Source organism: Phycodurus eques, chromosome 14, assembly GCF_024500275.1.
Source record: "Phycodurus eques isolate BA_2022a chromosome 14, UOR_Pequ_1.1, whole genome shotgun sequence".
In the NCBI taxonomy this organism is placed as follows: domain Eukaryota; kingdom Metazoa; phylum Chordata; class Actinopteri; order Syngnathiformes; family Syngnathidae; genus Phycodurus; species Phycodurus eques.
This window is the reverse complement of record NC_084538.1, coordinates 6,717,609-6,740,965: the sequence shown is the minus strand read 5'-3', so window position 1 is coordinate 6,740,965 and position 23,357 is coordinate 6,717,609. Positions and strand designations below refer to the sequence as shown.

Below are 23,357 nucleotides of genomic sequence, written 5' to 3'. Positions count from 1 at the left end.
TTACCTCGAATTAGACGACTGTGCCTGCAGCCCCCTTAGCTCCTACGCTGTGCCTGAAACACTATCAGTCCGACTTAATTACTGTCACCAGCCAGTGGAATTGACTGTAATGTTTCTTACAATGGATGGATGTTAAAACATACTGAATCCCGAGGCCTGAAGATGTATAAACCTGAGCTTCCACAATTAGAGCCGTGTTTATCTGCATGTGTTCTCCTTTTTACCTTTTACACCACACACTGTTTTGCACCTAAACACACACGCATATACGCACACACAACACCTCATCTTTTATCTGATTAGGAGGCATGCCCACTTGGAGTTGTTTGTGTGCAGCACAGCATCATGCCCCAGGCAGGGCATGGATTTCATTTAGAAAAGTATCAAAGGTTTACACGCTGTTCGCTTTAATCAGCATGTTTATCAGGCAGAGAAAAATTGCAGGAAACGAGCGGGGGCGGGAGAGGGGCGAAGGAGGAGGACAACCGCAAGGGTTATCTTAAGGACCAGTAGCCAGGGAAATTGATAATGTCTAAAGGGTAATTTACTGGCCGCGCTCCTACCACCAGCCTGGCATTCTAATTACAGTCGGTGTAATGTTCTAATGAATCTGCAGGTGTGTGTCGGTGGGGGAGTACGTGCTGAGGTAGGGAATGTGTGTATGCGCATGCACCACTGTAGCTTGCTTGTTTTTGTGTGATTGTTTGTGCGGCTCCAGGTTTGAATCTGTTCCAGTTCTGCCCTGGAGTCATACAGTACATGAATATGATGAACAGCATTTAGAATGCCGCTCAGTGATCTTGAAAATACACTACGGACAAAATAAAATGGGCAGTTTTAGCTACAGTACAGGAAGTGAAAATGGAAGAAAACAGCAAGAGTTAAGCTATTGCGAGTATTGTGGTTCATAATCGGCCCTGTGATTGACTGATGACCATACAGGAATCCAGTGTGCCTTTCAAACTAAATCAGCTGTGATTGGCTTTACTAGCCGTGGTTCGGGGAGGTAAGGTTCTACTTATGGAGTTTGAGCCATTTGTAGTGTAGTAGTTCGCATTGCTGACTTTCCTCCAGCTGGCAATGCCCCATTCCTCCCGTTGGAGGGGACCAGTCTGAAGTGTATTTCAGCCTCAAGCAGTCTGTTTTCCACTTATGGAGTCTGAGTAATAGGTAGTGTAGTGGTTCACAAAGCTTTATTTCCTCCAGCTGGCAATGTCTTCTTCTTTGCGACCAGTCTGGGGTGTGGTCCGTTTTCAGCCTAAATCAACTGTAATTGGCTCTACTCGTTTGTCAAAATATCACTGCAGGAAACTGCGAAAACCATTGAATGCATCAGTCGGAGCTGGACATGCTAACAAAGAACAAAATTAGTGGAGGAACAGGAGTCTCCTGTGTTTACTTCTTGGCATACAGTAGATGGTCACCGTGAGGGCCTTTAAGGGCTGCAAGAAAACAGAATACTGAAGCCAGCTGAAGACTGTGTATTGTGTATACTGGGTATTATAGTGCAGGATAATAAAACAATCTTTGTTTTTGTCCGTCAACATTGTGATCTGCAATCAGTAGCAGTAGATGACAATAAATGGCCTCTGACCTTCTCTGCATTAGGAGACAGTTTTTTCAAGAAGAGACTGAGGGAAGCAAGAAAATGGACCGCTGCAGCAAAGTAGAGACTGGAGTATATCACGGCTGCATATGGAGCAAAGGCACACTAATGTAGTATTACACACGAGGACTCATAGCTTGTGTACACAAATCACCAGGGAATATGGGCTGAACCACAGTGACTTTGATATGAACAGAATGTAAACATCCTGACAGTGAATGGAAAGACTTGCCATGTGTGCGCGTCGTATGTCACTATGTGTTTGTGTGTGGCTCGGGTCAGATTAGAAACACCATTGTAGGTTGAGCAAACAGTATTTAACCCTCACGGGATGCAAACGTCATTGCCTTTACCGAGTATATCGCACAAAAAGAAAAAAAAAGCTTTGTATTTGAAGGTTCCTTCGTTCTCGCCACAGGAAAACGAGGGTGTCGACGCAGTGTCGGCAGGGGCCATTCTCTCTGATTACCAGAGGATCCGTGTTGAAAATGTGTAAGTCTCACAACACACACACACACTTGGGGGTATAACACGCTTGTTTTGAGTTTAATTGGACTTCATTCCGAAATTAGCAACGGGATCTAGAAGTTGTGTTTAGCAGCCCACTCTTCCAAGCTTCATAGCATATGTGCGGTCACAAGTGTACACAGCTAAACCTCGAACCGCACCCAGCAGAGGTTTTCAGGGATCGCATTAAAGAGGTCCTAGCAGGATTCTTCTGTCAGTTTGCTCATTGCACTTTCAGCCATTTCCTGAGTAGAATGCTTTTCTGTGTAAATGTGCAGACCTGTTCTGAATATGCATTTACAAGTGTGTGTCAGAAACGTTTCAGGACTGGTGTCTCAAAAGATATATATCAAATCCAAACTACAAGTTTTTACTTTGAAGTAGTCCGCCTGGAGTCTTAACACATTTTCCCAGCCAAGTGTTCTTGCACTTCAGGAAGGAAATCCTCCGCAGCTCTGTCGTCACGGCCTTCTTGATGTCGCCCACATCTTCAAACCTTGATGACCTCCTCGAGCTTGGGAATGAGGAAAAAAAAAATCATTCAACTTCCCCACTCATTCGGGTGAGTGGGGAAGTTGCTCCAGCACGTCAGTGTTCGGATTCTCAAGGCATTGGGAACAGGCATGTTGTCATTGGACGAGTTGTCCTGCCACAACTCTCGCCTCTTCTTGCACACTGAAGAAAGCAAACGCTATTGGTGGACCTGCTGCTGAAACCTTTCTGACACATCTCGTATACCCTTGTTATTTTCATGAGCTGGGTTTAGGCATTTGACTTAATTTCCTGGATCGACTATGAACATTTGTATTGCAATTTTATGTCAGGGAAAATATGAATAAAATGTTTGTTTTTTTCGCACAGAGTAAAGCTTTTTTCAAAGTATGTGTATATTAATTTTATGACACACACTTCTTAACTTGTGATAGCAATTTGACTTAATTTCCCTATTTCCTTAGTTATGTAGTCAGAAATCACTGAATCACGACAGAAAGAAAAGCTTTTTTTTCTCCAATAAATATATTTTTAATTATTTTTGATGGTAGAAAACTTAAATGTTTTTATACCAGTACTATTTCTTCATTAATGTTAAATGTCAGAATACAATGAAGAAAAGTTATAGTTTTGGGCATAGTTATATTTGGAAAAAAATATTTTAAATAAGAAAAAAATAATAATAATTTTAGATGTTACAAGATATTCACAGGTTTTGTAAAATAAATATATCTATGGATTGAAATGATCATACAACACATGGACAAGGTGTGTGTGTCATCAGAAAACACAGATTTTCACACAAAAACAATTGTTACATTATTTTCTCCACAACAATATGTTTTTCAACAATTCCCAAAATATAAGTTTTGGCATATTTTTCAACAACAGTTGTACAACATTCTTGTACAACTTTTAGGGGCGCTCAAACTTCAAGGTGTCACTGCATTCAAGCTGCTTCCCCGAATCTCACATTCACCTGTTCCCCTCCAGGTGTTTGCGTCTTGGTTTGCAGCCTCTGGCCTACCTGTGGCGCCGAGACCAGGAGTTGCTGCTCTCTGAGATGATATCATCTGACGTCCACGCCATACTCATCAAAGTCGCCGCCTTCGGTGAGATGGCCTCCCCTTTCTCTTTTTGTCCGTCAAACCAATCCCCTCCCCTCACGGTCAACCATTTTCCTATCTCCTGAGGCTTTGTTAAGTAGTCACGGGGATCGAAGAATTTTGGTAAGTGAGTGATAGGATGAGGGGAGAAGAAAGCGAGACAAGCAGAATAATAGCCTCATCGCGAATCTCTGGCTTAGCATTGGTTGTCGAGACGTGTGCCAGAGGCAAAGGTATTGAAGCAGAGAACAATTTGAGGAGATAAGGAGCGCTGAGGGAGGAGGGTGTGTACGCTATTGTGTGCGGCTGGCTGGCAGCTGAGAAGTAATCGCAGGTGATCGCCCAGCTTCTCCCGTTCACATTCAGCCCGTCAATAAATGGCACGTGTCCCTCGTCGTACTGGAGCAACATCCCCTTTCCGTACTTGCTTGATGAAAATGGGTGAGCGCTCATTTATATCTCTCAACTGCTTCTGTCTGAGCTAAACGCGCCGTAACCTGCACCCTACCTGCCTGTTTGGGAGCCCGAGGGCGAGAAGATGACTGAATAACAAGAGAGGATGTTGAGAAAAGCAAAAACAAAAAGTTAAACTTTTCTTCGGTGTTCAAATGTTCACTTTTATTAATGTGATGCCACTGGCAGAGACACATTTTGAGTTTCCTGGTGAGAAACTATTCTACACTTCTCCTGACCATGACTCATTAGTGGTTAACCGTTACTAGGGGTTGTACTGACGAGTGGACTTCTTGATTTGTTGAGTTTACCATGCCACATTGATGTTTAGAGCGTCACTTTGACTAGTCTCTCATCACGTTTTTGCCCTACTCGAGGAGTAGGCAGAGCTGCTTGCAGCAACACGTAATTGTGCAGAATGAAATTGCTACATCACCTTAATTGATTTGGAGTGACTCATGCTGGACCGCCCAAGTACGTTACTGGGGGGCTGTTTTTGACACGCTCAAAATATCAGCAAAACTGAAATGGTGAAAAACAGTTCAACACTATACACCTCCACAATTGTGTACTACACAGTTCTTAGTCTTTCCAAATTTTCAGCCATTATCTTCAAACATTTATAATATATTTAGAAACAGATCTATGACTCCACTTTACAGAGTCTTAATGTCTGGGGAAAACAATGAAAAAAAATGTTAATCAACGTTTCGGGGTACAATTCACATAAAGAAAAAATGAAAAGCTACACTTTACATTAGGCAGTCACCGTGTGACCTTCCTCTCTTTATCATAAACACATCTTCATCTGAAAGTAAATCCTCCATATTATTTCGCAAATTAGAAAGAAACGTCACCTCAGATGTCTTTTTTGCGCGTGGGGCGAGAGCTCCCACTATATCTGTGTTTGCGTGTGAGTGTGTGCGTGTGTTTTGGCTACAGGTAAAAAAGTGGAGAGATCTTATCGGCCCTTCCCTGATTCCTTAGTTGTCCTGCGGCACTGGTAATTAGAAAGGAGACTACAGAATGGGGGCCTTTAGGCAGTCCTCTTCTAATTGCAGCTTTTGGTGGGAGCAGGTCTGAGCAGTGAATTTTTAAGGGAAATTGTGTGACAGCACAACGGCGTACCTGTTAGCCTCTGTGTGTGTGTGTGTGTGTGTGTGTGTGTGTGTGTGTGTGTGTGTGTGTGTGTGATTTTTGGAGACAGAAACGGACAGCGATTTGAAGGGATTTACCTTATGAAGAAAAAAATGTGGAGGTCAAAGTTTAAGTCCCCCTATGAAATGACAGCTCAAACAGCTTATGATATTCTGTCAAAATAATAAGACAAAATGCATCAATGCGCTTTCCTGCCAAGTCAATAAAGATTATTATTCCTACGTTTTGCTGCTTGCGAAGATAGGTGCAAATTAAAAGTGAATGGATAAAGAAAAGTATCTTTTTTTTCTTAAGATGAGGATATAGCTTGATGACAAATCCCCGTTGTGAAAAGACAGCTGTCCAAATGCGGGATAATCCCCTAAGTGAATTTTCTGCAAGTTTGAAATCTGTGCTGATGGCAGCTTAATACCATGTAACAAGAGGAAAGTAGAAGAAAATTTACTTACGTGGACAAAATTGTCGGTACTCCTCCATTAAAGAAAGAAAAAAGCCCCAATGGTCACTGAATTAACTTGAATCTGACAAAAAAGTACTGAAATTTAAATAATGGAAATCAGGCAACAACAGGATTTAAAAAAAAAAGAAGCTAAAACTGACTTAGTCAAAAATGATGAAACAGGGTCATAGAAAGGCACTTTGCATCTGTTTTTTTTTGTAACTCTTTACTTTTTAATTATTGAAAACATTCTTGAAGGACATACCTAGAGTATATACGTACGTACATTATATATGAGAAGTTTTTTTTTTCACAAACAGTATAAATCAGTAGCTTAGTAGCAGTAGCTTTAGCAGGGAAGCCCAGACTTCCCTCTCACTTCCCACTGCATCCAGCTCTTCCGGGGAGACCCCAAGGCGTTCCCAAGCCAGCCGGGAGACATAGTCTCTCCAGCGTGTCCTGGTTTGTCCCTGGGGTCTCCTCCCGGTGGGACGTGCCCCGAACACCTCACCGGGGAGGCATCCTAATCAGGTGCCCGAGCCATTTCATCTGGCTTCTCTCGATGTGGAGGAGCAGCGGCTCTACTCTGAGCCACTCCCGGATGACAGAGCTTCTCACCCTATCTCTAAGGGAGAGCCCGGACACCCTACAGAGGAAACTCACGCCCTTCCAGGTCTCACTATTATTGCCTACATGAGAATTAAAGTCCCCCAGCGGGAGCAATCGCCAGCAACCTCTCCAAAGACTCCAAAAACGGTGGGTTTGGTGCATAGACACAAATAATACTCGTCCCCCCACCCGAAGGCGGAGGGAGGCTACCCTCTCGTCCACAGGAGTGCACTAGCCGACCCAGAGGTCAATAAGTATACCCACACATGCTCGGCGCCTCTCACCGTAGGCAACTCAAGAGTGGAAGAGAGTCCAACCCCTCTCAAGAGGACTGGTACAAGAGCTCAAGATGTGTGTGGAGGCGAGGCCGACTGTGTGTAGTCAGAACTTTTCGATCTCCCACACCGGCTCGGGCTCTTTCCCTGACAGAGAGATGATGTTCCACGTCCCTAGACCCAGCTTCTGTAGTCGGGGATCGGACCGCCAAGCTCCCTGCCTTTGGCCACTTTCCAGCTCACACTGGACCTGACCTCTATGGGCCCTCCCACAGGCGATGAGCCCATGGGAAGGGGGACCCACGTTACCCTGTTGGTCTGTGCCCGGCCGGGCCCCATGGGTGCACTCGCCCTCAAGCCCCACCTCCAGGCCTGGCTCCAGAGGGGGGCCCCGGTGACCCGCATCCGGGCAAGGGAACACGTGATTCCAACAATTTACTCATCATAGGGGGACTTTTAGCTGTGCTTTTTCTGGTCCCTCACCTAGGATCTGTTTGGCATAAAGCCCCAGACAACTTAGCTCCTAGGATCACGGCTCAAGGAGGGGAATTATTACATCCAGACCTGCAAATTTGAAAAACCTTCATTTCGTCCTGCTAAAACGATTCATGCTCCGTTTGTACGTGTTCAACAAAAGAGTCTGTATACAATAAATAACAGAGCATTTTTAAACTTGGCTTTTATCTTATTTTGGAAAGGAGCTATTCATATTAGGCATCACTGTCCGAGGTAGACAGATGAAAGGAAAATTCTCATCTTTTGTGCCTCTAAGTGACAATAAAAACTAAATACGTGCTTAGTATCTCTGGAGCAGACTAAGGTAATTGACTATTCTGAAAGACGATCAAATATTCATGTAATTAGTTAATCGATTGAGCAATGCCGGTGAGTAGGGGCGCCACAGGTCCCTCAGTTAATTGGACCTCTTCTCCAGAGATAATTGTCATGTGCAAAATCAAAGCCCTTTTTTTTATTTTTTTATTATTAGCCTGTGATCTTTTATCCTTCATGTGTACATTGAAAATACATTCATATAACGCTTCAGTACAATTAGTGTTCAAAGACTTTAAGGGAGTAGTTCCAATGACAATCTGATGGTCTGGTAGTAGTTTATTTCAGCTTCACCTGTTCTTTTGAAGAAAAATGGTGGTATATCACAATATCATGAGACATTATTGGTGTTTGTACCAGCGTATTGGAGGTAAATTAGCACAAATTCTGGAACCAGATGTCATGGAAATGCAGGTTGTTATCATAGGTGCATAATTCCATTATGCTACCATGTCAATGCAAACCCAATGATGTCAAGTGTTGGGACATACATATGTAAATACAGTGGAACCTCAATTTAACGGACCCCCGATTTGACTGACTTTGTATTGAACGGACAGGAAATAGTGTCCAGTTGGAACTCAAAAATGTCTGTTCATTTCAGAATTGGCCACTGTTGTTTAATGGGGCTATGGCGCAATCAACAGACAGCGACTGGTACCCATATTTCCGGGTTGTGCCGCGGATGTCACAGATACGAAGACAAGATCTGACCAACAGACGTGCCTACGTGGAGGCCTTGTTGGCAGCAGTGACGTTTCCATCAAAAGCAATGCATGAACCTTAGCTTAGAGTTGCCATCGGGGCGCAGCTCAAAAGGGGCGTGTCATATCTAGCTATTGATACCTATGCCTTGCATTAGCACTGTTTTCTCTTGTTTCCTGGGGCGCTCTTGGTGTCTCATCACTGGAACATTCTATACTGATTTTGGTACAATATACAGTTGTTGTTTTTTGTATCCAATTGTAATGGAGGAGAAAAAAGGAAGCGCACTAGTGAGGTAAGGTTGCATAAACTTTAAAACTTTTCCAACATATTCAAGCTTAATTGAATAATTTGTAGTGAAGACTCCATTCAATTGTTTGGAATTGTTAGTTGATTATTTATGTCTTAAAGCAATGAAGGCAAAATGAGGCAGGGAAAACCAGGCTCTACTAGTTTGCTGTCTAAAGAAGCCCACATGACATCCGATATGGGAAGTTGGGCTACGTCCTCATTATGGTCAAACTCCACAAACAGAATTAATCTGCTCAATATGAGAGTTACTAACACAATAGTTTTGGAGAGAGATGTTCTCATACCTGTTAAAAAAAAAATAAATAAAGATTAATTTTACCCATAGTCAAATACACATCCTTACTATCCACACATCATGAAATTTTGTCAAGCTTCAAGTGATGAAAACTCATCATCAACATATTAGTATGCAAAGTTATTTTAGTCCAGTTCATTGTAAGTTTCTCCCTTTTTTATTTGGACTGACAAGATTTTCATCCCGTCGCAATTTCCGCTTTCTATTATTCCATTCAGACACAGAATTCCAGATAAAGAACCTGACAAATTTTCCATATAACCTTAATCTTATCATCATTTGTCTTGGCTCCTCATTCTTCCCCACCACTTTAGGTTTTCCCCTTTGCAAAAAGATGAGGTGATAGCGAACAGCTATTGTTTTGAGTGTTGTTTTAAAAGTGCTCACTTACAAGGGAAGGGAGACGCTTATTCCATCCATTTAGTGGGCTTAAGTGCCACACGTCACAAATCTAATTTTCTCTGTGAAGGCGGGGATTAAAGCCGAGCTGTCACCAGATTTCTAACCCCGCGGATATCTGCGATAGCGCCCTCACAGCTCTGCTTGGCTAAGACGGTATCTACCATCTCCAGGCTTTTAATTCAACACACGAAGGGAACTCACAAGCAATTTGAACTAACTACCTAAGTTCACACAAGTAAAGCTCTTCAAGGTGAGCAAAGGCCAACAAAACTAGAAATAAATTCTATTGAATAAGTAAAAGAAATTAGTCTGTAAGACTTCTTCTAATTGGTTATTCTGGCCTGCATTGTCTGCTAGTAGTTGCTGCTTGCAAAAGAACTCTCTTGTGAACTCTCTGTCTTAAGCCCCTCGGCCTTTGAAAAAGTCTCCTCACAGATCGTTAATCATTTAAGAGCAGAAAAGTTAATGAAACTATCAAAAAAGAGAAGAAAGTGGCATCCCCTCTGCAATTTGGAGCCAATTATGAAGATTTTGTTAAAAGACATGACTAATTATAGAGGATATTTAAAAGGGATTGAATTTTAATGCGTGCCTCCTTATTACCTTTGCGGCGGGGTTAAGATGAGAGGATGTAGAGATTAGAAATTCTCACTCTAATTAAGAGCATGGATCCCCCGGGATGAGAATAAGGGGCTGCTCATTCTACTGTCGCACCCCCTCCTATATAACCCCCCATTGTGTTGGACCATCGTGAGTTACAACTGGGATTCAGATGAACCCCAAATCCAGCCTTCACATCTCCCACCCATGGATCCTCACGGGTGGGCTCGCTCCGACTGACACTTTAACCTTTGAGCTTGTCAGGCCACGAGGGAAAATATATTCTCACATTACCATTATCTTTGCTCCTTTAATGAGACACGCCGAAGTGCCGGAGAACAGCGCCACATCATCTTGGCGATCATTAGGGGCACACCATACCTCTCAGGAGGAGTCAGTCACTTGTTAAAGATCGCATCAATCAATTAAGCCATGTTTTTCAGGAGTAGTGGGACATAATATTGCTATTGTAATGTATCGAATCATTGTCTTCAGAACTGAACAACTGACTGCATTTGCAAGTATAGTGAGATATGATAAAATTAGATTTTCTTCACCACATCTGGTTACAAGATTGATTTCTAGCTCTGCTTTTAAATTAGGCATTGAAACGGTTTGTGGTTAACCGATAAACAGTGATAACATTTTAGACAGTTGCTACAGGGTGTCCTATGTTTATGACGGTTATGAACTAGTTTGCAAAGTGGCATAAGTCAAGTAGCACAAGATTGTCTGCTTAGTTACCGCTGTATTTAGAAGAAGAAGAACTAGAAAAATATGCACATCCAACGTTGCAATTGCTATATCGTGATGCTAACAATATCGTAGCCAATGTATTGTATTGTACTGTATTTCACCGTGAGTAAGTCACCGAGCTGTGCAGTTCAGTTCGGTCAACTGAATTTTTGAATCTACATGCTAACACGGGGTTATGCGACCTAATTTCTCAACAGTGCTCCTAAAAAAACTAAAAATAAATAATAGGTCGCACCGGTGAGACCAGCTGTTCGAGGGAGGAAAAAAGTCTCTGTGACTCTGAAAGCAGCCCTATGGTTCAACAACAGACACACATTAGCCCCATCCTGGTCTAAACCAATCAGAGATAGTGAAGGGTGGGACACCCCCTGGACATCGCCCTCTGATTGGCCATGGTCCAGATTTTCATGTATGTGTGTGTGTGTGTGTGTGTCTGCGTATGTTTAAGAAAGCGTGTGCTGCAGTCAGATACAGAGCTGCTACTTTCCGTGTGGAAGGCAGGGCTCGCATACACACCCATACACACACACACACACACAGACAGATGGCGTGGACAGTGGCGTTGTTAGCGTAGTCGAAGCTAAGTTTTCGACGACAAGCCTGTAGCTGTACAATTACAGAAATTTGAGTGGGACAAATTGAATTATAGGGTGAACCCTTATATGACTGTTTAAAGTAATCAAGCCACCCTCTCAATTGGGATGTCATAGGATGTTTATGATATGAAGCTCAGGAGAAGGAGGCATGCTGGGTACTCCCACTCTTCCCCTCCCCATGCCCGTGAGTCACTTTCCTGCACCGGGAGGGCAAAAGACAAATAAACAACATCTCTCTCCGGAGTTTATATTCTCAAAGGGGGGGAAGTAGATGAGGGAGCGGCAGGTGGTAATGTGCTCGTACAAGATTGTGTGCATACGTTGCTTTTGAAAACTGCTAGCTTTTCCCGTAGAGATGTGTATACACTACTTGCAAAGTCAAACAAACAGATGCTGTATGCAGGTTTTGCTGCGTGTTTGTGTCTGTCAACTTCAATCATTTATCTGTGATTCTTTCTCCCCATGTGTGTGTGCGTTCATACACAAATTAGGCCTGGATCCTGACAAGCACCTGGGAAAATCTCTGGCTGACATGGCGCCCTACCTGAAACAGGTCACAAACCCTTTTGGATGCTCTCATTGGTCATTTCATTCGGTACACTTGCACAAGATCATGTAACATGTTCTTGCGAGAACTGTTAAGGTTAAGTTCAAGTTATATTATGTTCATAATAATTGTTAGTGTTGTTTTTTTATTTTGAATTTTGTTTTGTATTAATTATTCCTCATATATGCAACTAAATTCTTACCAAATAAGTGTTGCATAGATTGTAGCAGTGCTGGTGAAAACATAAAAAAAAACACCCCCCATCATGTATAATTCAACTGAATGTTATTTAGCATATTTTCACTTACAATTTACGCTCTAAAATTATTTTTACATTATATATGTGATCTTTAAACAGGAGCTTTATTTTTTTGGGGTTGTGTAGCTCTCCCAGAAGTACGGTGTCCATATTTGCGGAGAAGGAGGAGAATATGAAACCTTTACTCTAGATTGCCCCCTCTTCACAAAGAGGCTCGTCATGTGAGTATTGCCATTCAAAAATTCCACTGTACATGACCGTCTCTATTTGACAAATTTTATCCAGAGGAGATTGATTGGAGACTATGGAGTGTAATACTGTAGCATCCAGAGCTAAGTAAGGCACAGTTGACCAGGTAGTAGAAAGACAAGGTCGCCACTTTAAGGAGACACATTTTATCCAACACGAGACTAAGTGCAGCAATAAAATGGAGTACAGCAGCAAAGGAGAGACTGTGGAGTATAATACTCCTGAAAATTACGAAGCTGTTCCACCAATAAGCTTAAAAGAAATTGGAGCGCTGCAGCAAAGTGGAGACTGTGGACGACAACACAGACATGAGGATGATGATGAATTTTCTCCACCAATGAGTGACTGGCAGTGGCTTATACTGTATCATCCATATGGTACTATTTATAGTACCTTTGAGTGTCTGATTTTGCCAATGGTATAGCGTAGTAGAGAAGTAGAAAAAGTCCCATGCAGTTTTTTAAGAATTATTTATTTAATTATTATTATTTATTTATTTTCCTCTTTGGTTTATTTAATGGCTCTTAGTATTGCTGAGAGAATTGCTTCACCCTGACATGAAACCTTAACCTTGGCTTTAAGCCTTAATATCAAAACCTAAACCTAGTTTGAAAATCTAACTTCAAAGCTTAACCCAAGCTTCAAACCCAAATTCAGCCTTGGAACCATTATTTTTACTTGTACCCCAAATGCAAAACCCTAACCTTGACTTCAAACCCTAACTCAAGCTTGCAACCCTTGTTTGAAACCCTAATCCTGACTTCAAACCGTAACTCCTTTTCTTTAATGTGTCGCAGCGATGCGTCGGAGACGGTGATCCACTCCGCCGACGCGTTCGCTCCGGTCGGCTACCTGCGCTTCACCGCCATGCACACGGAGAACAAAGCCAGCGTGAGTACAACCAAGTTGTTTCGGCGATACACTTCGACTCGATCGACTCGACGGCAAAAAAACTAACAAATTAAAAAACCTAAAAAAGTTTGTCCGTCTTTGCCGTTGATTGCTTCCAAAGCACTCGCAGGGCAAAATAAATAGAAGAACAAAAGCCTTTGGTGTGTGATAACTTTGCTCAGGAGGAGCGGAGGAGCAGGGAACCGGAGGCTAGAGTTTAGATCAGCCTCCAGAGGGGCTACTCTTTCAAATACTCGTTCTCTCTCCCCTCTCTCTCCCTCCTCCAGCCCCACATGGCCTACTTTGACATCTGCAATATTCACTGCTGCCCGAAACTAGGCCCAGTTTAATAAACATGTCCCCTCACATTAGGCCACTTTGCATTCAGGTAGTAGGCTAAGTGGGTGCGGGCGGGGTTTGCAGGGATGCAGCAAGAATTGTTTTGTTTTTTTACGGGTAATCAGAAGGAGCTCAAAGAGTAGAGCTGCAGGGCTGTGACTTTTTTTTTTTTACTTACTTTTAAAAGAGCATTCAATTGAACGATCCCTATATTAGTATCTTCGAGTTGTGACGGCTACATGAATCTAATTAGGTTAGGTTTGACTCTTGTTTGGTTTTCCGCTTCAACGCAGTACCGCATCAGTGAGAACAAGACATGCTAAATAAGAAGAACAATAGAAAAGAAGGTTCTAATGATGTGGTGACAACAAGTCTGCTCCAATCTGTCGGTAGATCATTTGCTAGATCTATCGCCTGCTTTTGCATGACAAAACCAATAACACTAATAGCCAGTAGAGAAATAGTTTGTTGCAATTTACCTGACTGTTATCTTGTTTGAAATAAACTGTAGTTTGGCCCGTTTATTTACATGATGTTGTCAAGTCTTTTTTTTTTTTTTTGCCAGAAAAGGCAAACACTTGAAATTAATACCATTTACATCTGAATGATAAAAACAATAATCCATAAAAATGATTGCACACTTTTCAAAACGTTTGCGCGAAGAAGGTCATAGTCTCCCATTTGTTGAAGTCAAAATGTCATTCATGCACCTTGTTGCCAGATACGCATTCTGCGTGGAGCAACCCTAGCAAACCCTGTCAAATCTGGTGTTGCGTTTATTCTACCGTCGACTTGCGCACATTTTCTCATATGCGCTCCAGAAGCTATAGTAAGTCCAGTGCCCTGGGAAGGCGAACCATCGTATTGCACTTTACAAGTTTGATGAAGATGAAAAAAAAACTTGAAGCAGTTGAAATGGTAAACTATATGAAATATTGATTAATGGTCTTATTAATTACAGTAAAAGGGTTTGAGATTATTGATTTGTTATTTAATAATCCTCAAGAAGGATCTTAAGGAGTTTATCGAGGTCAAAAATTGGAAGAATTTTTTCAAATTCAAACATTTTAGTTGAAGATATGAATATTCTAAATCTTTGGTGGTAAATATTAGTAGGCTGATAAGCTGTCAGATAATTGTAACAGATTTCGAAATCTGGACATGGTCTAAATTACATAACTCACCTTTTGTCAAAATGTAACTAAAGTTAATGTTGTTAATGTTGCTGTTGGGTATGACAACCATAGTGGGATTGGTGGCTCATGCATTGATGTAGAAGCCAGCTAGCTAGCTGCGAGAACTAATGTGAATGAATTGCTGGGGGAACTTAACCACTAACACCGTTAATACACAGCAGAATGAGAGCGCTCAACTTAACTTTTATCAGAATATGATTTTGACCCGGGCAATTTTGATTTGCCAGCGTGGCTAATTGCGGGCAATATTCGCTTCGCCCCATCCAGTTTCAACTAGCCATTGGCAAGGTGGCGAATGAGCAGCGCGAACAATGGGTGTGTCAGAATATGCGTAGATGAAAAGTGTGCCCAGAACAGGGCAATATAGCCCATTATGCTTGTATTTTACTGAAAACATGCTAAACGAAAGATGTATCCGTGAAGTCAACGGTTTACTCTGTTTACATGTCGCTTATAGTTACATTACCATTATTTTTCAAGCTTGGTAAGAGTGTATCAATAATTAATTTCATTCTTGTTAGCTGCCTGTGCTTTAGGTAATATTTTTGTCCTCCATCCATCTATTGTCGATACTGCATATCCTTATTAGAGTACATACGTACATAAAGTAACAAGTATCACTTCAACTTGACACGAAATACTGATTTCCGAGTAGCCTTGTGGCATCTTAGGACGTTACAGAAAGAACACAAAAAATGCAAAGAGGATTCACAGAAAAAAATGCAAATCTAGAATTAGTGAATAGCAAACCAGGACTCAACAGAGGTTCACTGTAGGAGGTGTACATTATATGTGCACGCATTTACATGTATTTGGGGTCCACGCTAGCCTCTGGCGTCATGTCTCTGGGATAAGTTACATGATTTGAACGTCTCACGGTAATGTACGGAATTGGAATTGGTGTATGATCATGTAGATGAGAACGTGTTCCGCTTTTTTTTTTTTTTTTGCCTCCTGTGTGTCTTCATGATGTGTTTGTTGTGTGTGGGGGTTGGAGGGGGGTGGGGGTTGGGTTATTATGGACAGAAAGCATACCCCCGTCGCACACCACCCGTGACCCTGCAGCCTCGCACCCTGAAGCTATATATTTCCTCACCCCCCCCCACCATCACATCACACGCCATTCCACAGCCTCCCACCCCACCCTAAGGATGCTGGGGGAAGAGCAGGAAGATCCAGGGATAGTAGAGGCAGCAGCGGGGGGGAGGCGACCAGGGGAGAACCTGCCCCGGTTCAGCCTTCCGAAGCTCTTCTCGTCAGGGTGACAGATCGGCGGTGACACCAGCACTAGAGGAGACGGCACCGGGCTCAGGGGGTGGGGACGGACCGCCGTCATTTGCCCTCCGTTAATGCTAGTCAAGCTATTTTTCATGCTGGCAAGGAGAGGAGAGGGGCTGAAGTATAATTAATTTGATTATCTTATGGCCTAATGCAGTTGACAGCAGATGAAGTGGGGTGGCAATGGTGGGGGTGAATGAGTTTTAGGCATGGTGACGGATGAAATATGAAATGTGAATTTAAATGCAGAAGCCGTAGTAGTAGCAACAGGGTTTGGCAGGTAATATGTATGCCTCGAGAGAATGATAATGATTTTGTTATTTAAAGGAGACGCAAAAAGATAAAGAAGAAAACAGATCACGCCCGCATGCTCGTCACATTTGACTGACAGCCGGCGTGATTGAATCTACGCTGTCCCGACACACAAGTATGTCAGGGCCTTGTTTCCATATTCATTCACCTTCAAGTTACATGTGCCAGGGCCCTCAAAAGACTGACACGCATTGAAAAGGTTGAGTAATTATGCAACGTTTTGTCTACTTTGGCCTCATGTACCCCCACCATACACACTCTCACCCCTAATGGCAGGATGTGGTGGCGCGAGATGTGGCCTGCACTCGTTGTCCTTGCCAGAGCGCCATTGACAAGATGACTGAGGAGGCGGAATATGCTGATGGAGCCGGAGACGACCAACATCACCAGCGACAATTTACATCAGACGCTGACCTTAGTTGTCAGCGAGGCCACGGTGAGATTCGCTTATTGTGCCAGCATGCGTGCAGCTGTGTATTTATGTCTACAGTGCACATGCGTGTAAGTGGAAAGGCGGAGGGTGATGTCACATGATATCCGTGTGCGGTCCCCGGATCTGTGTCATCTGCATCGCAATGCCTCTGTGTTTGAGTGACTGTTTGACGGTCGGTACATTTCTAACAATCGTCGTCAATGCATCTATGCATGGATGACCTCCTGCATAGGCATACCACACGAAAAGTTCGTAGAAAAAATACAAACTACATCCATATTTAGATTCGGGATCCATGAAAGAAAAAAAAATATCTTTTGCTTCCATGGCGACTCGTTGAAGAAGGCTAGTGTACACACATACTTGGGCCAAATTTCAGCATTTTTCCACCCTTTTCGATCAAAGTCACCAAAAGCCTGATTTTCAGATGTCTCTGAAAGCAATTATCCTGTGGAGTCCAGGGTGTACACCCTTCCTCCTATAAGTGGTGTCGAAAATGGATGGATGGATTGTCCTGTGATGTGGTGTGTGTTAAGAGTGATTTTTGCTTTCCGATCTGCGCAAAAAACGACCCAACAATCTTAAATGTTACACCTGCCTTTCACAGGTCAGTCTTGGTATGACAACAGACTTCTGGTGTAGAGGTAGAGATATTGTTGTCTGTGCGGAATGCTGTGCTGATCATCTTGAGTAAACCACTTGCTAAAAGAGCAGTAAGCAGACGTGGTGATTTTTGTCCTCATTGTGTGGGGTCTAATCGGTTAAAATGTGTACCCCAATGGGCACACCCTGGACTGACCGCCAGGCATTCGCAGGGCTTATATGAGCAAACAACCATCCCATGCAAAACATTTCAGTGTCTTCAATGAACATAGAGTAAGATGCATATTTTTGGACTGTGAGAGGAAACCAGAGTTGTGGGAAAAGGGGTCTATTCCTAACCTACTAACACGCTCCTCTTCCATGTTTAAAGCGCTCCCCACAGATGTGCCTCCATCCTGTTCTTCCAGAACTTCCCGAGGATATCAGTGGATCTCTGGCATCCACGGGCTGCGAAGCCAAGACACCAGGATCCAGGGCCAGACTGCAGCAGTTTTCGTACTCTTGCAAAGTAAGCAAAGGATCCAGAACAAGGGTTGCTGCCCATATTCTCCATTTGGATACATGTGATCCTATTGCTGTGGAAACTCTTGTCTTTCAGTGACCACTCGCTGTTAATGTATTTATAAACAAAAGCCAGTACTACAATGTGCTGTGTCTTGTACAACACATGAGCATGTTAGCTCACCCTGTTGCTGTGCCTTAGCTTTGGACACTGCAGTATTATACTCCACAGTCTCCACTTTGCTGTGGCAGCCAGTTTTCTTGCTGCCCTTAGTCTCGTCTTGGTAAGATTTGTCTACTTACCTGTTTGGGAGATTGTACATGTTTGGAACTGCACTTGAGATGTCTATATTCTCTACATGTTTTGGTACTTTTTGAAAGTTACGTTACAAAATTTAGGACTACACTTCCTAGAGAAGCACTCAGGGGGACTGAACTTCTTTCTCCTCCCGTCCCTTTGGTCTTCTCCTTCTTCTGGCTTTATTAGTATTCATGAGGTGAAGCGACAAAGCTTGACTGAGGTCTTGTCCGGTGTTTAAAGCGCTCGACAACCCAGCAGGAGACCAAGGCCTCGTGTCAGATGCTACGTCGGCTGCTAGAGCGGAATAGCAAACAGCGACCTCGCCACCAAACAAAGGACAAGCTCTTCGAATGTACCCAAATGCCAGACGCTACTTGAACGGAGGCGTCCAGACAGTGCGGTCACGTTGGACGGGGTTATCATTGTTGCCCTACAGATGTTTGAAAGTGAGCGCTTTTTGCAGTCTATCTGTAGTTCCCCCGCTCTCTCTCCTCCCGCTTTTTTTTTTTTTTTTTGATGGAGAAAGAGGAGTGAAAGATGAAAAGCATATTTAATGTTTATCGCGGTGCTGGGCTGAACTGCCTGCACAGCGTCGAGACAATATTAAACAAGTTAATATTTAATGAACGGCCTCTTTGTATGAGGATGAAGTAGTGCAAGACGGTGGTGTTGGCAAAGGCAAAACAAACTTGAAGCTCTTTCAAATCATTGCAAGGGGAGTCTTGGCTTTGAGCGATTTTTTTTGTTCTGCCTGTGTTTGCACTCGGCATGCACGCATGCTGCTTACGCTTACAGGGAGGGACAAACACCATTAGTGCTTTACTGCGGCTTCAGTCGTATTAAAAATACATCAACAAAACGATCGTCTTCAGCAGAAAGCGATGCTTTGCAATTCTACAGGTTGGCCTTATTGTTAAGCACTGCCTCGAGGACCCACAAACCCACCAAAAAAAAAAAACGGAAATTGAAGCATGCATACTTACCCATTAGAATAGATTGTTGGAGCTAATCTGAATGGCTTAAACTGACCATTAATAAATTGCTGTTTTGTTGCTGTCTGGTTGATAGCTTGTCCACATTTTTCTTTCACAAATGTGTTTGTTTTTTCTGAAGAAAGGGAAATAACTCACAACTTGACTTAAACATTTGGACAGAAAATGGATGGATGTATGTTTGTAACTACTTTTTGTACTTTTTAAAAATATTTTGCTAACATGTTTACGTATTACCACTGGCCAGTAAAAAGCATGTACAGTATCTCCACCCCAAAAATGTATGTATCCCCCTCAAAATTATATATATAATCAAAAAAATCAAAATATATAAAATAAATACAAATATATATATTATAATAATTAAAATATTTTCTAATAGTTAGATTTTCGACTAAAAAGAACAAAAGCCACAATTTAGAGACACGTACCTTTAAATGCACAGCAACTGCAAATGTAAAGCTACCTTGCTAACATATTTATATATTGTCACTGTCCAGGAATATGCAGACTAAAAAGAAAGGAAAAAAGAAAGATATCATTTTTGGGAGACGCATGCTTTAATTAACAATGTTCAGTATTAAAGCATGTCTCTCTGAAGTATCTATAATGGCGTGTTATCCTGCTGCTTCGTGTATGTCCAGGTGAGCTGGATGACAGAGGCTGGAACATGAAGGACATTGTCCTTGTTCACCTGTATGTGAGCAGCATGGATGACTTTGGTCAACTCAACGCGGTGTATGAGAACCACTTTACCACAAACCCTCCTGCCAGGTACAAATGCATTGCATTTCCAAATCACTTCTTATTCGGAGTGGTTGTTGTGCAACACAAGTTTTTGCCATCCAGGGTGTGTGTCCAGGCCTCCCTGCCTGCTGGCCAACTGCTGCAGATGGACTGTCTCATCCATAAATGGACCGAACCGGCCGCGGAGGACTGCTTTCATCGGAGAGAAGCGCTGCACGTGCAGAGTCTATCTCACTGGGCCCCGGCCAACATAGGGCCCTACAGCCAAGCCCTCAGGGTAAGAAGGCTACACTCTGAGAAAATGTGGTTAGAATAATGTTTAGTGGTGGTTGAATGGGCTTTTTCCGACAAATACATTTTGAGAATATTATTATGGAGAAATACATAAAGAACTGAGGCAGATTGGGAAGAACTAATAAGTCGCCCGGAACAAAAACAAGCAATATTGTGGAATGAGCTGTTATTCTACTGGTAAGCTAATCGTCGTTAAAGACCACAAAACTAAGATAGTCTTTAATACGTAACAGAGAACTCGTTTACAGCATGCGCTAAGTCTCCACCCTTTAATTCATCTTGTCTTCTTGGTGGGAGCTGCTGCTGTTTTGGTTAGCAACAGAGTTCAAATGAGCTCAGCAGTTAATTATTTGATGTCTGCGTGAGCCATTAGGTAATATAATAATGTGTAATTTCGGTTGTTGTTACTGTCCCGTAAAAAGCATGTATAGGTAGGTAATTGAAATCATGTTTTTTCTAATACACATTCGAAAATAATTCAGTTGGTTGGACAGTTAACGGTGTTATAAACCAGTTATACCTTTAGTATTATATAGTATTTTTTTGCCATCTACCTGTATGCCGGCGGCACAGTGGACGACTGGTTACCACATCTGCCTCACAGTTCTGAGGACCGGGGTTCAATCCCCGGCCCCGCCTGTGTGGCGTTTGCATGTTCTCCCCGTGCCTGCGTGGGTTTTCTCCGGGCACTCTGGTTTCCTCCCAAAAAACATGAAGGGTAGACTCTAATTTGCCCGTATGTGTGAATGTGAATGTGAGTGTGAGTGGTTGTTTGTTTATGTGTGCCCTGCGTTTGGCTGGCAACCAGTTCAGGGTGTACCCAGCCTCTCGCCCGGAGATAGCTTGGATAGGCTCCAGCACGCCCACGACCCAAGTGAGGATAAGCGGAACGGAAGATGAATGAATTAATGAATATTTGTATGCCATGTCTGCAGTATTTGTGGAATAGTTTTTTTCTTCTTCATTGTTTTTAAAATCAGTTTGTGCCTAGTGATACTCATTTAGCTGGAAAATAGTCCACTTATAAATGTGACACACATTTTTAACGTATCCATTTGCTTTTTCTGTGATTTTCCACACCTTAATCCTTGTTTTTAAGTGACACATCACAGACACAAGTTATAATTGTTGCATTTGTGTTATGCTTTGCAAAGAGCATAACGTCAAATTGGTGGACAAATGCAGGGATTCAGAGGATCTTAGCGGACGTTCCCATGATGCGTAGTTACATGATGCTTTTTATGTATTTGCCTCCGTTGCTGTTTATGCGCGCTGCAGCGTATGATTGTGGTTTTGTATCATTCTGTATTTTGTCCCTCACTGTCGGAAGTGCGTCTCCATTTTTGTCATTTGGAGCCCAGAAAGAATGTCATATCCCAACGCCGCAGCTGGGGGAAGTGCGGTGCTGCGGTTGAGCGCTCGCCTCTGCGTTTTTTTGTTTTGTTTGTTTACCCCGTGTGTATTATCCAGGATTACACTTGTCAAGGTACTGTCAACAAGGATAGTGTCCATCTCCTGCACGCTGTCCTTGATGCCGCTGCCAAATCTGAGAGTTAGAGCACGTGTGGATTAACTCTTTGCTTAGATGCTTTGACAGCACATATGGCCGTGACTCAACACAGCTCGCGGACTCGAGCGCACTTTGAATTCTTGAGATTTGTAGCCTGGAGAGTTGTCACAGTGTTGGATTTACTCAAGGGCTTGCTTACGCGACACTGTTTTTTAACTATGCCATCACTTTGTATTTTTTTACTGTGTGTTATGTTTTAAAATTATGGAGACACACGTTCTGCGTCCAAGCGAGCCGTAATGGCTGCCCACGTCTTCCCAAATATGTTCCTAAACATGGCGTTATAAAACGTGTTCATGGAAGCTCACTCATAATACTCTTTCTTGTCAGACAGCACAAACAGATGGACTCAAATGCATGACACTGGCCACAGAACATCCAATTCACAGTCTTTAAAGTTAACAGCTAGCCAGTCAAAAGCTTGCCATTCAGAGGCTTGCAAAAGAAGTTAAGGTAGCAGTCTACATTTTTACTTCGTGCTCATTCTTGTCAAACTTCACAAACAGATGTACTCAAATGTCCCAAACCATCCATCCATCCATCCATCCATCCATTTTCAACACCGCTTATCCTGGTTAGGGTCGCGGGGCGCTGGAGCCTATCCCAGCTGACTTCGGGCGAAAGGCGGACTACACCCTGAACTGGTCGCCAGTCAGTCGAAGAGCACATATAGACATGGACAACCATTCGCACTCACATTCACCCCGTCACTGAGTGGGAACTGAACCCACGCTGCCCGCACCAAAGTCAGGCGAGTGTACCACTACACCATCAGTGACCATGTCCCAAACCACTCAGCATATTCAAAGCCCTTTGCTCAAACAAATTTGCAACTAGCCAGTCACCGGCTAACACACGAAGCTAACATATCAGTCTAAAGCTTCTCTCATAGCCCTACTGCTCCCTCTTGTCAAGCAGCACAAACGTTGAGACTGAAATGTACGACAGCAGTCAATAGCCAAATCAAAGTCCTTTGTTCACAAAAGATTGGGAGGTAGTCAGTCAGTCGTTAGCTACTCCCATAAGCTAACGTAGCAGTCTACATTTTCACTCATTGTGGTCTTTCTTGTCAAACGTCACAAACAGATGGACTCAGATGCACAACACCGTTCGCACATTACTAAATTAATGATGATCTTCTATCATTTCACTCAAAAATGTACTTACTACTAATACTTCATTGGGAAATCTGGGCCCCTTCAGTTGAATGCCAAATTGCTATACCTGTTGTCACAGGAATCCGGTATATGCGCAAGCGACTTCTGCATTCGGCAAAATGAGTAAAAGCATTTACTCCTCACTCGGGTGAATGGCAAAGTGGACTGTGACATAGCACCGGTGGGAACTTTCAACTTCTACAATGTCTTTTTTTTAACACACCAAAACCGAAGATAATAATAGTTGATGTTTAGACATTGTTCATGTTTACATATATCATATCATGTTTGTATTAAAAAATTATATACATGTATTTAACTTTTGTCCGACGACCCTAACCATAAAGAAAACAAACTTTTAGCAAGTTTGGCTTCAAACAGTCATGTCATCGTTATGTTCATTAGCGTTGCATTCACAGGAAGTCAGCTAACCCGTTTTTCGCATTGGTCACGTGACGTTCCACATATAGCGGATTGACTATAGACACGGAGATCATCTTTAACAGCTCTATCATCGAATGGAAGAACATTTCATTGTTCTGCCTG

General features: G+C 42.7%; 1 protein-coding gene across 1 annotated transcript in view; it reads left to right on the top strand.

Annotated features, from left to right (window-relative positions):
* Positions 1-23,357, top strand: part of dph6 (diphthamine biosynthesis 6) — a 78,746-nt gene that overhangs the window by 22,287 nt on the left and 33,102 nt on the right. Inside the window, exons 4-12 of the mRNA XM_061696230.1 lie at positions 2,025-2,098; positions 3,599-3,717; positions 11,634-11,695; positions 12,075-12,169; positions 12,995-13,088; positions 16,490-16,649; positions 17,620-17,757; positions 19,688-19,817; positions 19,893-20,067. Coding sequence (XP_061552214.1) covers positions 2,025-2,098; positions 3,599-3,717; positions 11,634-11,695; positions 12,075-12,169; positions 12,995-13,088; positions 16,490-16,649; positions 17,620-17,757; positions 19,688-19,817; positions 19,893-20,067 — 1,047 coding nt within the window. The remainder of the gene's footprint in view (positions 1-2,024; positions 2,099-3,598; positions 3,718-11,633; positions 11,696-12,074; positions 12,170-12,994; positions 13,089-16,489; positions 16,650-17,619; positions 17,758-19,687; positions 19,818-19,892; positions 20,068-23,357) is intronic.